Source organism: Molothrus ater, chromosome 3, assembly GCF_012460135.2.
Source record: "Molothrus ater isolate BHLD 08-10-18 breed brown headed cowbird chromosome 3, BPBGC_Mater_1.1, whole genome shotgun sequence".
NCBI lineage: Eukaryota > Metazoa > Chordata > Aves > Passeriformes > Icteridae > Molothrus > Molothrus ater.
Window position 1 is genome coordinate 84,243,556 of NC_050480.2, and position 14,897 is coordinate 84,258,452.

The following is a 14,897-nucleotide window of genomic DNA, read 5'->3' on the forward strand; positions in this document are numbered from 1 at the left end:
ATTTTTCTCTGCTGCTATTCCTTTATCTCTTTGTCTGCTTTGGGTTATGTTTATTTCTTCTTCTGTCTCCCTTTAGCTCTTTAGTTCTGATGGTGGCATTTTATGTTTTTAGAGTGATTGCCCAGAGTAAACATAAGAGCTGCTGTAAAAAAAACAAACTTCAAATTATAGACTAAAACTTCAGTCCAATTTGTCATTATCTGATCTATCAAATATGAAACAATTTAATTATAACAAAATATTAAATTTCTTTTGAAAGGATTGAGAAAATAATTGCTGTAGCTTTATGAATTTTTATGAATCATTTGTGCTGTGGTCATTGACCATAGACATACTTTTAGCCCCTTACAAATTCTAGAAAAGCATGTTAGCTTAATTGAATTTTAAGCTAGAACATTTTTCTTGGCAGGCTAAAAGTTAGCACATGGGCAATTACACTGCTCTGGTACCACACAGTAATTCATTCAGCCACAGCTCAACTGTTTTTTCAAGCACTTCAGTCTCCTGAAGAAAGTTGACTGAATAATACAAAGCACAAATTACTTGATAAATTTATATATTGTATTTCAAAATTCTGAAGATTTTTCAAAATATTTGCATGAAAAACTACTTGTGTCTGGATAAAGAACAAGTTTGATATCCTAGATTGACAAACCTAATTAGAGTGATAAATTTAAATGATGCACATATAAGTAATTTGGGAGTTTATCTAGTTTAGTTACTCTCTGTGACAGAGTTAAGAGGGGGCAATTACTTCTGGAAAACATCAACTTCTTAATTCATGTTTTAATCATTTTGATTATGCTTAATAAATGCCTATAGCAGTTTCCAGCTACTGTGTTTCAAATAAAAATAATTCAGACATTCCATGTAGCACATAAAATTCTATATGAAAGCATGCTATGTGAAAGCAACATACAGAAAAGGGTATTTTTCTATAGTTGCAAAATGAGCTGGAATCACAGGGAGTCATGAGGGACAGAAAAGCTGTTGTTAGATTATCCATTGCAGTGCAGCCAAATCATCACGTCTCATATTCCTAGGGATGTAACAGGACAAAAATATTTGAAGCCTTCTGGGTTATGTTTGATGTTGCATGAGGCCTAAACAAATCACCAGGGACTAGCAATTCTGTGCTCAAGAATCTTCCTTTAAAATTAGTTTCTTATTCTCTTTCTTTCATTCTGGGTTTCTGCTGTGCCCAATTTTTTTTTCTTTTTTTTTTTTTCTTTTTTTTCTTTTTTTTTTTGGTCTAAATACACTGGTGAGGCATAGTACAAGTGATATTCATTCGTAGATGTGCAAGATTGTGATGAAAAGGCTTGGGCTTGACTCTCATGTTGTTAGAGTGACAGAAGAGCTTCCTTCCACCTCTCTCTGGCTCACACATCTCTGAACATTAATATCAGAAAATCCATAAGCCCTTTGGAAAATATTTCCTATATTGCAACTTCCTATTTCTGTAAAAGAAGAACAGTACCTTCCTTGGGTTGGAAGGCACCTTTAAAGGTCATCTAATCCAACCTCCCTGTAATAGGCAGGGACATCTTCGATGAGATCAACCTCTTCCAGTGTTTTACCACCCTCACAGTAAAAAAAAACTTCTTCAGTCTATCAATCTTGTGGGTTTGTAAGAACTACAGTAGTAATCTCTGTCAGGTGCTTTGGGAACCCTTTATGGAAAGTAAAGACTAAATAAATTCAGCACATGGTCCATTATTATTCCCCTGATAATGTTTGGTAATATCCTGGGTAAGTACCACTAATTACAGGACTACTTTATGTGGCTGAATTCCAAAGCACTGTTATAATTTACTGCCATGTCTGTTTATAATCACAATTACGTCATTTCAGAGAAATAGTTATATTTCCTTCCTGTAACTACATTTCTGCAAGGTATTATAACCTAAATAGGACAACAGACTGGGCAATCAGCAGTAATAAGATTTTATTTTAATGTAATAATAGCCAAGAATTAAGTAAAAGAAACAGACAGGAAAACAAAATAGAAGCAGAAAAGGACACATGCACAGACCCATCAGTTTGATGCCATAATAAAGTATGGAGGTGGCATTTGTACCATTAATCCATCTTTGACTTCAGTGTGACATCGTTATGCCTAGGCTGAAGAATACTTCACTGTTTATTAGTTTAATGCTGCATTCATTTTAAAACGTTGTGTGCAACTCTGTTGAAATTAAGGTGTAATAAAATTATCAAAAACATCTCCCACAGTAGGAAATACACAGCATTTAGGTTAAGGTATCATGATATAAGACATATTAGTTGAATAAACTAGGAGAGAGATATGAGTATTGATCTGTTTCATGACCATATCCAGGCATTTTCTCACCAGCTGTGGAAATATGATTTAGGAGAGCTTTGTCATGTGGTTAGAAACCGTTCGAAGTGCTGTAAATTACTGTTTTATCTCTACAGCCTGGTTTCAAGTGTCCAGTTAATAAATATTCTCTAGCTTCCATTCTGGTTGAGACCTGCAACTTCCTTGTATCAACCACCTGTGCAAGATTATTTAGATTCTTAGAGCAAATTTGCAGAAAGGCTGTGCTAACTGGGTTGTATAAACACTTACACATCTGTCTTATCCTCTAAAGGATTATCTTGCATCTTATCTCTTTGTCTGCTATTGAAATGTTTCTTAAATAAGCTGAAATTGAAGAGGGAAAGTAAATGGGAAAGTCAAACTGAAGTATTTCTGGGGTTGTTTTTATTTTTCTGTTTGTAACATTTGACAGCTGCAAGAAATTGCATGAGAGAAAAAAATCAAAGGCTTAAGTATCAAAATCTTTGCTTACAAGCTACTCTTATTTAGCAATCATGACAGCTTGGAGCACATGATTCATAGGAACAAGTAATCAAGTATATAAAACCCCATAGCTTGTACCTAGATATATTTGGGTTTTTTTTAGGAATAACTTAGAGTGATTAAGTAAATATTTTGTAGTGTAGTCATAAAAAGTTTTTATTGATAAACTGTTTAGCAATATAAAAATTTAGCTTCATTTCAGCACATCCATATTTTTTTCTTCTTGCTGTTTATTATTTGTACTTATGAAAAGTGAACTTAGGATCATGAAGCTGAGATTCATTGAAAAAAGTGAAGTTCAATTTATGGTACAAAAATGATTCCATGTAAAAAGGATACATTTAATATATCCAACTGTGAAAGCACCAAAATAGAAACTAGACCCATGTAACTTAAATGATTAGTCACAAAGCTTGACATATGAGCTATAAATATTAAACAATAAACTGAATACTTGAATGTATCCATTAAATTTGAGTAAATTTACACAATTAATAGCTTCATAACATCTAGAATTGGTAGCATATGATTTTGCAAAGAGAAAGGAGGCTGTATTCTCCCCATAATTTACTCATAGTGAACAATTTTAATCAGTTTTTAAATGGTGGAATCAATTTCATGAATGGTGAGACTTTCCACCAAGGTCACAGAGAAAAAATGCTTAGTTTTTCAATATACTTGGAATTTTCAAGTTGATCTTTTAATCAGACACATAACACAGGTTTTATGTGTTCTCATGACAGACCAGCAGTACTCATGGTCGCCTTCTCAGCACTTCAATGAAGAAAGATACTCTCCTGCTCCGAGGAATATGAAAGGATTATCTGGTAGTCGCAATCAACCACAGTTATGTTCAGCTCATACTTGTGGCTTAGCATCCCCTGAAGATTGTGAACATACCCACGACCTTATCCACCATGGGCAGGAGCCAAGGCCGTCGTATCTCCTCAGCCCCACGGAGAGCTGCCCGCTGGACCACCACCGTTGCTCCCCCCGCAGCTCCATTCATTCTGAGTGCATGATGATGCCCATGGTAATGGGCGATCACATGTCCAGTAGCACTTTCCCCAGAATGCACTACAGCTCACATTACGACTCCAGAGACGACTGCGCCATGTCTCACGGTAACCCTAAGATTAACCGTATTCCTGCAAATCTTTTGGACCAGTTTGAGAAACAGCTTCCTCTTCACCGGGATGGGTTTCATACTTTACAGTACCAGCGGACCTCAACAGCTGCGGAGCAGCGCAGCGAGAGCCCGGGCAGGATTCGCCATCTCGTTCATTCCGTCCAGAAACTTTTTACTAAATCTCATTCTCTGGAAGGATCATCCAAGGGAAATGTTAATGGAACAAAGGGAGACAGTCGAGGGGATGATCATCATCATGGGCACCATTCCAAGCATAGCAAAAGGAGTAAAAGTAAGGAGCGAAAACCAGAAGGCAAGCATAAATCTGGAATGAGTAGCTGGTGGAGCTCTGATGATAATTTGGACAGCGATAGCACTTACCGAACCCCTAGTGTGGTAAATAGGCACCATGCAGATCATATATCCCATTGCTATCCTGAGGCACTCCAGGGGCATTTTGGGGATCTCTCATTGAAGACTTCCAAAAGTAACAATGATGTGAAGTGTTCGGCTTGTGAAGGGCTACCAATGACCCCTGACAGTAAATACATGAAAAGGAGTTCTTGGTCCACGCTTACAGTAAGTCAGGCTAAAGAAGCTTATCGCAAATCATCACTGAACTTAGATAAGCCTCTGGTTCATCAGGAAATCAAACCTTCTTTGAGGCCGTGCCATTACCTTCAGGTAAGAGGAAGATTTTCTTGAGATTTTAATGAAAAGAGCATCACAGTATATGCCATAGTCATCATAAAAAATATACAAAGGTACCTCTCAAAGAATTTCTGTACGGCTCTCCTAATGCAGATATCAGATATTCCATTGAAGTGAGAAATCTCTGGCTTTTGTCTTTGTTTATAGACCACAGATTAAAAACTATAAAACAGGAGTGATAGAAATTTGTTTCAGGTCAGTAGATGTGTTTTCATCTTTGGAATTCATACTGAACACCTTGATGAAATATATATATATCACACTAAAAAGGGAGCAGTACTCTCAGCAGTCTGGGAGCTAGAAAGAGTGTTTCAAATACATCCATGAATGCGTGATTTTAAAAACAGGCTGTGGGGAATCCAATTTTTGTGTTCTTTTATTCCTTTTCTCCATGTTTTTGTAAGTAACAGATGAATGGATTTACTGGTGTACCAAATTGCTTTGTTCTGGTGGTAATGACTCACATATTTCTTTTTAATGATTGGATCACCCAGGATCATATAGAACTGAGTCTCTTTTGAAACCATACTATAACAACATCTGTGTTAAAAGATACATGGGTACCTCAGGGAGAGAGATATTTCAGGCCTGGGCCTCAGACTGGTTTTGATGGTGTTCTGCACATGTGCTCTCTTGCAGCAACAAAGAAGCTCCCACTTTCTCCTACATTTAAATTTTAATACCTCCTGCTTGATGCCCTTTGCCACTCCAAAGTCACGCTAATGTAACTGTTTACCATGCTGCAAAATGATCTGGATCATAGAGTGACATGGGTTTAAAAACTACTTTCCAAAATACTATTTTTAGATATTTGAATAATTTACCTGACCTACATCCAGCATAGTCCCATCACAAGTGACATAAGCACATCAGATTATACAGAGAACTGTAGTGAGTGCAGAGCAGAAAGGAGAGAGTACCTCAGAGGATAACTTCTTCAGCTGGCTTTATCACCAGAAAAAAATGTAGTATACAAATATGCCTTTAATAATTTATACTAAGGATAACCTGCACAGCCCACATTGTTCTGAGTACGTTCTCTTCTATTTCTTCTTAAGGAACTCCTCTTTCTCCAGAACTTCACCAATTCTCATATTAACATGGGGAAATCTCTAGTCCAGATCTATGTATTATGAGATTTTCAGTTTCTCTGGGCCCTGCAGAAATGACTGTACTTCTGTGCAGAACTCTCTCCTCTCAGAGCTATAGGTATCCAATAGTGATGAGTCAAACTGGAAGAGCCAGATCTTTTCAAATGCATACGCAGATATCCAGGATCAATCCTCCCCACTGAAACAGGGAAAGTTTCTGATTGCAGAGAAAAGAAAATAAATTGCAGCCCTCAGAGCATTACCATGCAAATTGATTCCAATCTAGACTGACAGCTGTGGTATTTTATCATATCCAAGTACATTCTCATGTATGTAAAATAGACTGCACTTCCCTAGAAGTTTTTGATCTAACTCAACGAGCCAGAGCTGGAAGTGCGTCATGTGCAGAGACTTCCATTCTGTCTGTGTTCTGAAACCATGCGTACAGCTGTGACACTACAGAGAAGTTTAGATAAGATTAGATTTTTCCTTCCCATTCCATACTTCTACCCTGAAATCTCAGGTTCCTCTATTACTCTTTTGGGTATAGTGCTTTCCTTCTGAATCATGTTTCATCGTTTCTTCTTCCCCATCCCTCCACTCCTACGTCTCATTTGCCTTTGCAGAAGCTATCAATTTTTAATTTTCATTTGCCTTCTCCTTACTCCCAACTTTTATCAGCATCCTCAAGTGAATGTGAAAGACTGAGCTCACAAAGCAACTTGGTTATCACTAAGCTTTAGATCAAGCCCAGTGACAGGCCTAGGGGTTGGAAAAGCACACTTCTTTATAGCCATTTTTTATGCTTTTTGTGAATTAGGATAACTACAGAAAGGAATTTTCTTTCAGTAATTAGGAAGGCTTATCCAGCTTAAAATCTAGGAGATGAGATGTGAATTCAAATTTTTGCTGCACAGAGACTTTGTGATCTTTGTTTTTAAGACCCTTTAAAAATGGGACAGTATCCATTCCCTATTCACAGAGATCCTATAATGGAAATATGTTGCAATTCAAGTGTTCAGTTACTACCACAAGGAATCTATACTTGTGTCCAAAGCACTAATACAAGGAATTCTATAACAGAAATATTCTCATTATAAAATATTAAAATAAAACATAGGTTTCATCATATCAGAATATGCCATTTGGAGCATAGATATCCCTCAGACTGAGTGGCTGGCTTATTCACTGCCCAAGGTCAGCAAACAAATTGAGGGGATTCTATTCTGACAATGAAATAACTAATTGCTTGGTTTTGAAACTTCTGCTTTGAGGGATGTTGGGCTGTCACAATGTAATCATTAAGATCAGAAATATGTCCCATTATTATCTCTGCCAGGAACTTTCTCTCTAACCCAGGAAATGTAATTTTTTAATCTCTGAACACTTCAATTGCTTTATCTGCAAAACTGAGGAGGGATATTTAACTTTTCTTATGGCAGTGTAAGCAACATCACTGAATAATGATTGGATAAAAATAATCAATAGGTTCAGAAACTGAGAAAAGTAGAGAAACGTGTCAGAATCCCTACCCAGGAGAGTTTACTGCCTTGCTCCAAAGTAGATGGCAATGAGAATTCAGGGGATTATGAAGCTGATGTGCAGCAGCAGATTTCCCTGAGGTGCAAAAGTGAACAGATTAGCATAAAACCCCAAGGCCTTTCACAGGGTCTCTGTTTTTAAAGTGGTATTAAATACATGTCCTGACTGATGTTAGCTATATATTTTTAACTCTTTTTAAAATAAAGCTTTGAAAACACAGTCCTTCAATGAAGAAACAAATATGTAAGCATACCTCTGAATAACAAAAAGTTAATGTCTATATTTATATATTATTATCTTTTTTTAAATTTTTTTCTACTACCTTTTTTTTACTTTTGTTCTACTACCTAGTTATATGAGGTTTCTCAGTAGCCACCTCACTTCTCTATCTATTGGTTTTCTTCCTATTATTTTTTCAGTATCTGCATGAAATATTTCTACTTCTGTTTTCCACTGAGACTTTTGATATGCAGAATCTCAAACTGAAAAGCCATGGCAGTCTTAGACCTGTGCTATAGACTTTGTTTACTGTCTTATGTTTCTGAGCTTCCACTTTGTCTTCTGTCATAATTACTGAGCTTCTTTTCCTTCAAACTGAAACTCTGAAGAGTGAGTATAGGAATTTTCTTTCTAAGAAGGAAGCTACTAGCAAATTAACAAATGCCTGGGAAAAGGAGATAAGACAAGGGATTTTGAAGTTGTCTCCTCTTTATATGCTTCAGTCATGTCCTAGAGTTGAAAGCAAGTATTTCTTTAACCTGATAAATCTCCAAGTTTAATCTCTGGCTCCTCTTTTAGGGTTTTGCATTTCCTTCTCCACACAGAGTCCTTGCAGCTAAGGCATCTCCTTGGACTGGGAGTGTGGTGCTGTAAGTCAGAAGTGATTCAGTCAGCATGCCTTTTTCAAGCATGGGTGGTCATCTAGTCCTAAAGTGGATGGTTTGAGAGAATTAAATTATTTGAAACAAAGCTGTATAAAATAGTGATTATTTTTATCATTTAAAACCCAGATCAGATTTGCTTCACTCCTTCTACAGTGGAGGTGATGGAAACACACAGGAACAAGGGAGAAGGGAAGAGTGAGAAACTCATTTGGGAGGGCTGTAATGTCAATCAGTTGACCAATTATCACCTCAAGAGCAGAGGAGTACCATTTGTAATTGTACACTAACAGCATTTAGCACACCGTATCTTGTAAATGATTTGCTGCAGTTACTGTGTATGGGCCTTCAATTTCTATTTTGAATGCAGACAAATTGAGCATTTCAATGCATTTCTGGGCAACAAACACTTTGCCACCTCACTCAGCAGCAAAACAGCCCAAGTAAAACACACGTGCAATAATGCACACTTTTTATAGTTTTAGCCATAGTAGCTGCTACTGTTTTCCAAGTCATTTTAATTTTAATACAAAATATGTTAAGAAGAAGATAAATGAGCTGTGAGATCTCCTCTGTCTTCATCAGCTGTTTTGGCTAATTAGGGTTCACATGTGTACAGTGCAATGACTTTGATTAATTCCACTCTGATGTGAGTACTAGCAAAGAGCAAAGATTTTTATCAGAAAAAAAAAGGATATGAACTAGATAACTGTGCTGAAAGGATGTGCACAAAAGAGTCACAGTTTCCAGAACTGAAATAACTTTGAATTCTAGTTAAAGAAAAATAATTCCAACAGTAGAGCCAAAAGATAGGCGAGGGCATCACACTCACCATCACTGTAGATCTGGAGCACAGTGCAATGTGTCATTGATTAATATTCCTTCCTCATTCAACAGCCTCCAAAGCAGCAAGCAATTGGGGTAAACATACCACAAGGTACAGTGAATGAGTCAGCACTAAAAAAGGAAATAGCATCTTGTTCTAAAAATGGCTTCAACCCACTCCTGTCTTCCTAGTGCAGTTAAGAGCGAGCGTCATCGGTTACAGCAGAGGCACTGCTAAGCATGTGGATAATAATGTCAGCTGTGTACTCCACAGAATGAAAGAAAAGCACAGTTGGCCTCTTGTAAAAAGAAAAAGAAAAAAGCAGGGGTTTCAACAAGGCTCTTTGCTGGTTTAAGTTAAGGCTACATGGAGAAAACCTTTGAGGACAAGTTAATGGATAAATAGGCCTTAAGCCCTCAGTTACATTTTCTCAGGAACTCTGCTGGTGGCGGTACAGATTCCCACAAATTAAACCACTGCCCTTGTGAGGCACACGACTGCTTTGTACTCTCCCTCTGGTTTGCAAGGAGGGATTTGAACTCAATGCACTTTTCTCAGCACTTCATCTTTGTGAAACTTGATTGTATGTGCTTGCTTGACATAAAACCCAAGCATGAGCTACAGAAACTACATCCAATCCTCTAGCAGTGAGTGCACACTCTGGAGCTAGCCAGAGCTAGCAGAGTTTTGATACTCACATCCAAATCGCCATCACCCGCGCTGCCTTCACAATGATTTATGACCAGCCACTACTGAAGAATTAACTGGGTTGTTTTCACAGCAGGAAAAGCTAGTATAGACAGTAGGGTAGCAGGGCAGTCTGCATCCTAGATCAGCATGGACAAATGCTGTAACATTTGGTTTTCTACAGGCTGAGACAAGGATGTCTCAGCCACCCCTATGCCCTCCCAGTCAGCAGTGGAGGTGTGCAAGACAAACAGGTAGTGCCCAAACAATAAGGGAAATAAAGGGACAGTTTTTTGCCCTACAGTTCATTCACAGGGTTAATGTCAGCCTGCAATATCTTGTGGAGCATTAAATAAAAAGGAGTAGTAAATCCTACACTTCCCTATATTTACAGAATGCTGATGGGTTTGTGTATCACAAATCCTAGAATACTTAAACGCCCCTAAGGGGGAAATACATTCAATCAATGATATTGTAAAGCAAAGCTCTGCCCTAACAGCTGTCTTAAATCACTGGTATCTTGAATTACTGTGTTAATCAGTGATACAGGACACTGCTTCCATGACCATGTCCTAGGATCCTCCTATTGGATAAAATTAATTACTGAAACTTTTTTCTAAACAAGAGTAGAAAGATTTCAGAGTTAGTATTTTCTTAAAGCTGCCAGAACATGTCCCTGTTACTGTGGAAGTGTCAAAGCTATGAGTAGAAAAGGGAGGCCGTGATCCCACTGCCCTTTAATCAGGAGGAGTTTTCCTCCTTTATGATGTTAGAAATGTGTTGCCAAATCGTTTCTCAATGTTCACTTCGCTGAATCTGAAGGCTGACCTTTGCAGTTGTTACTCAAAGGTGTCACTGGTTCTGAAGAAGTTTTCATGCAGGAGTAACTCACTGTTACCTACACTCAGGCCATCTGTCAGAGGAGACTGCACTTGGGGCTGCAATGACTGCACCCTCTCCTAGGCCACAGGCTGGCTGCCTAGGGCAGACCCAGCTCCTCTCTAGAGCAGTCCATGCCATTCTTCCTGCAAGGATATGACTGTAAAAATGGTGAAGTGTTCACAAATGTTGCTTTGGGGTTTTTTTGTTTGTTTTTTCTGGGTTTGGCCATCTTACAATGCTGTGCTTAAAGTTTCTTTTTTAAAGTAGAATTGCAAATGTGTTTAAATAGCTTATTGTCCATATGGACAAATTTCCTGGTACTTTGGTAGGGAAACACTTTTTGAAAAGTATGTAGATAGTTAAGCATTACACAGTAGATAGGAAGGAGAAAAATACTCATTTTGCTCTGGAAGCTAGATAATTGCAGTCATCTGGACTTAACCATTCAAAACATTATGTCAATTTTTAGTTAAAATCAGAAAAAAATGATGAGAGGCAAATACAGCTGTTAAATAGCCTTTAAAATATTTATGTTTTAAAGACATGCACTAGCTTTTCAGTAGTAGACCTGTAACGAACTGAAAAAAAAGTTATAAAATTTCTTGCTTCATTAAATAAGATGTGGTTTACCACAGGCCACTTTCTGAGTCAGCCCTGCATATGCTGCCTTTTAGGTTCATCCTTAGGTTTAGCCTTATAATAGCTCTGCAAAGTGCAGACCTTGCTCCTTAGCCTCTGGTTTCAGAGGTGTTGTGCATTGTAAGTTTGTTGGGAGCACCTCTCCTTTTCTTATTTTTAGGGGCATTTTTTTCCTCTTATTTTATACTTCTGTAACCTTGAATACTCTGCAGCATCTTGCCCAACTCAGAAAAGCTTTTAGTCAGCTTCTGTTGCTGATGTTGTGGTTCCCTGGGCCTCATCTGGTGCCTGTCAGTCATGCAGCCCAGCTGGCAGCTGTGTTCCAGGTGTATTCCTTTTCACCTGTAGTAAGAGACAGGCTGCAATTCTGTTTAGGTCTTTGGCCTTTTGATGCTTGGTTTTAGCAGAATTTGCATTTTATTCAATTTATAGAAAAAGATTTAGAGGAAAATGCAACTATGAGCTGGCCCAAAAAGACAAAGACATAGGAAAACAAACTCTGGGTGCAAACTCCCTTCCTTGTCAGGAAAGCTGCTTGTGGCCTGCATGCAAAGTTCCAAGTTGTGATCTTTGATGTTTCTGTGAATTTCCCTTAGTACAATAATTGCTACCTTGTGCTACATCTATTCTATCAAATTACACGGTGTCAGGATGGTTTCCTTGGCACTGCATTCTGATCCTCAGTACTCTTACGTGGCTCAGCAGGTCTCAGGCATTTTTTTCATCCAAGCTAGCCAATTTTTTCCTAAACTCCCTCCTGAGCACTCTTGGTTCAGCACTTAGCACAGGCCAGGGTGTGTACCTGGTAGACACATTTTTCAGAGGTAAAGATTCCTCCACAGCATGGGGGTGAAGTGCTGCAGGGCAGAGACCTCCAGGCAAGACTGTGGGTCTTTAGTGACCTGTGTTTGCCCAGCCCCATGGCAGTCACCACACCATTTGCATCCTTCTCTCTCCCAAGTTCTTATGGCTGTGCAGCAGCACAGTGAGTTGGAGCAACTCACCAGCTCAGCTGAACATTTATCTTTACTTATCCTAATTACTGTTGTAGGGTTATTTTTCAGGGAGCACTCCAGGTCATTTGACCATTACTAGCATTGCTTAAAAACCTGAATATTGCTTAAGGAAAACCTGCTCCACTGAGGTTAATGGTAATATAATTTTAAAGTGGCTTGAGCTGACCACAGTGTCCTTGATCACACACCAAAGGAAATACACAGCCAATTGAAACACAGGTTTCTTGGTTGAAACTCTGCTGGTTTTGTCTCTTAGATTGAAAGACTATAAACAGATTCTCATGTAAGTACAAATTTCACCTTATAATAAAGCTCTGGCACAAGATCTCAGTGAGCTTAGCAGGCTAAAATCACCCACAGTGTGGACAAGCTCATGACTGCTGTCTCACTGCACCTTGCTCCACCATGTCAAAACAGCAGAGTCCTGAGGGTCCCAAAGAGACCCAACAACACAGCAGAGGATTTCCAGGTGGCTGAACTGCAAGGATCTGTGCCATCAATATAAGCACAGATGGTAATGGGGCAGGAATTTGGCCCACTTTCATCCATGCAGTATAAACAAAGCCACAAAGTCCTCACACCAATTACAGTATTCAGCCATCCTCCAATTATAATTCACATAGTTGCTGGAGAACCAATTGGGAAACATAGTGCTGGTTCTTTTTTGTTGTTATTGCTGGTTTTGGTTCGGGGGTTCTTTTGTTTGTTATTTTTTAAATTTTGTTTTTAATCGCTTGTGAGATATGAGTTATAAAACACTATTAAACTGAAAAGAGCACAGTTCTTTAGAAAACACAGAAGCAATTTTAGTACATTGGACAGAAATCTTTCCTTCAAAGATTGCTTAGTGCAGTTTGCTTGGAACTCCCCATGAGAGAATAAAATTAGGTAATAAATAATGCTGACAATGATTTTCCTCTTTGAACATCTCCCAGCTGGAATAGTATGTTTGTGGTCTGCATGAGTGTCCAGATTATTACCAAATCCCAAATTCCTGAAGTCAAGTTGTTTTCAACCCAATGTAAAGCATGAATTGTTTGGGATCTATATTATTTCCTTCCTCTTTCTGTAACACTGTGGCTGTTCAGAGCAAAGCCTGGAGAGAATGGCTGGAAAGATTACTCCTGTTTTCTCAAATTAGCTCCTGCCTTGATGGACAGTGTCAACTCACCTTTGGGAATGCTGCAAGAACTCTCTGTGCTTCTGAGCTGTCAAGAAGTTCAAGGAGTAGAGGGTGGCATGTGAAAATTAAAGCTAATTATGAAGAATAACATTGTTAGTGGTGAGGAGGAGTCCCTGGCATGTTTTGTAGAGACTTTTCAATGACTTCATTGCATAATTCATGTTCCTTGCACAATGAATCAGCACATTAAAAAAAAAAGCCACACAGAAGAAACTCGTCAAAAATGTGCACAAGAATTGTGGTGAGTTGTAGACACAAGATTAGCTACTGAGGAAACAAACTTCTCTTTTCAGATACTGCACTCTTCCTTCCTGCAAAAATCCTGAGCAACAGGGTCTAGAGTCCACAGCCAGTAAACAGGGGAATGTCTTAGTGCCATTAACCTCAGAAAAATATTCTTGTAATTGCTTGGTGTTCCTTCTTGACTGAAATTGTTGAAAACATAGGAGGTCCAGCTCCCATCTCCCACTGTAGGATCAAGGAAATTTTCTGCTAATGCAAAAAATCATCTCTGTCTGCTCTGCAAGATTGTCATTTACTTTCATCTACTTGCAGCTGTGCACAGAGGCTGTTTTTTATGAGGCTCTTGAAGACATGATTTAGGAGAAAACCTCTTACCTGCATTTCAGATTGTGTCATCTTCTTGACCAGGCTGAGAAAGCATAAAATTACAAAAATTATTTGTCTCCAACAGAGTGTTTCATATCTTATCCTTCTTCACATCATGCATAGTGCCACTTCATGTGCAGACTTCAGCTTGTGCTTCTAGTAAAATGTGAAATTTGTATTACTAAAATAAGATTTAGGTAAAAATCAATATTTCCATTAATTTTATATCTGCGTGCTAATTAAATTTCACAGAACTCCTGTGAGGTAGGTAATCCTCACTTTAACCTTTGGGAATGAGAATTATGAAGAAGTGATAGTCATCTCCCTCAGCTGAAGCCCTTTATTTAGGGGCTTTTATATAGTGAAGTAATCAGCAGTTTTAAGCAGATCAGCAGTTTAGCTGTGGAACAACTTTAAAATTGTGGGAGCTGTGAGCAAATGCCATAGAAGTGGATGGAACAATGGGAGCAGGTCTGTTTTGAAATGTCAATGGCTGTTGCCATTTTGACTGTTTTAGCTAAACCCTAAACTGAAATAAACTTAAAAAAATCAAATTAACAGTGATCAAAGTCCAGAAGAATGAACATTTCATTGTTTCTTCCAGTTTTGTCATCAGTATTTCTTAGCTACAAGATTAGATGTTCACACTCCTAGAATTAGTTTTAGGGGCCCTAGATTGCCTATTTCTCATAAGGTATAGGGAAAAGCTTTTTCCCCCTGAGTGTAGTGAAACATTGGGACAGGTTGTCTAGAGAGGTTGTGGAGTCTTCATCTTTGGAAATATTCTAAACCCAGTTGGACACAGTCAAATTATCACTGAATATCCTGAGCTGGTAGGGACCCACAAGGATCATTGGGTCCATCTCCTGGCCCT

General features: G+C 38.3%; 1 protein-coding gene across 22 annotated transcripts in view; it reads left to right on the top strand.

Moving 5' to 3' along the window:
- The window catches only part of DLGAP2 (DLG associated protein 2), a 455,914-nt gene that overhangs the window by 365,281 nt on the left and 75,736 nt on the right, over positions 1 to 14,897 (top strand). For all 22 annotated transcript variants that reach the window (XM_036380773.2, XM_054514363.1, XM_036380774.2 and 19 more), the window contains one exon: positions 3,571 to 4,640. In XM_036380773.2, coding sequence (XP_036236666.1) covers positions 3,571 to 4,640 — 1,070 coding nt within the window. The remainder of the gene's footprint in view (positions 1 to 3,570; positions 4,641 to 14,897) is intronic.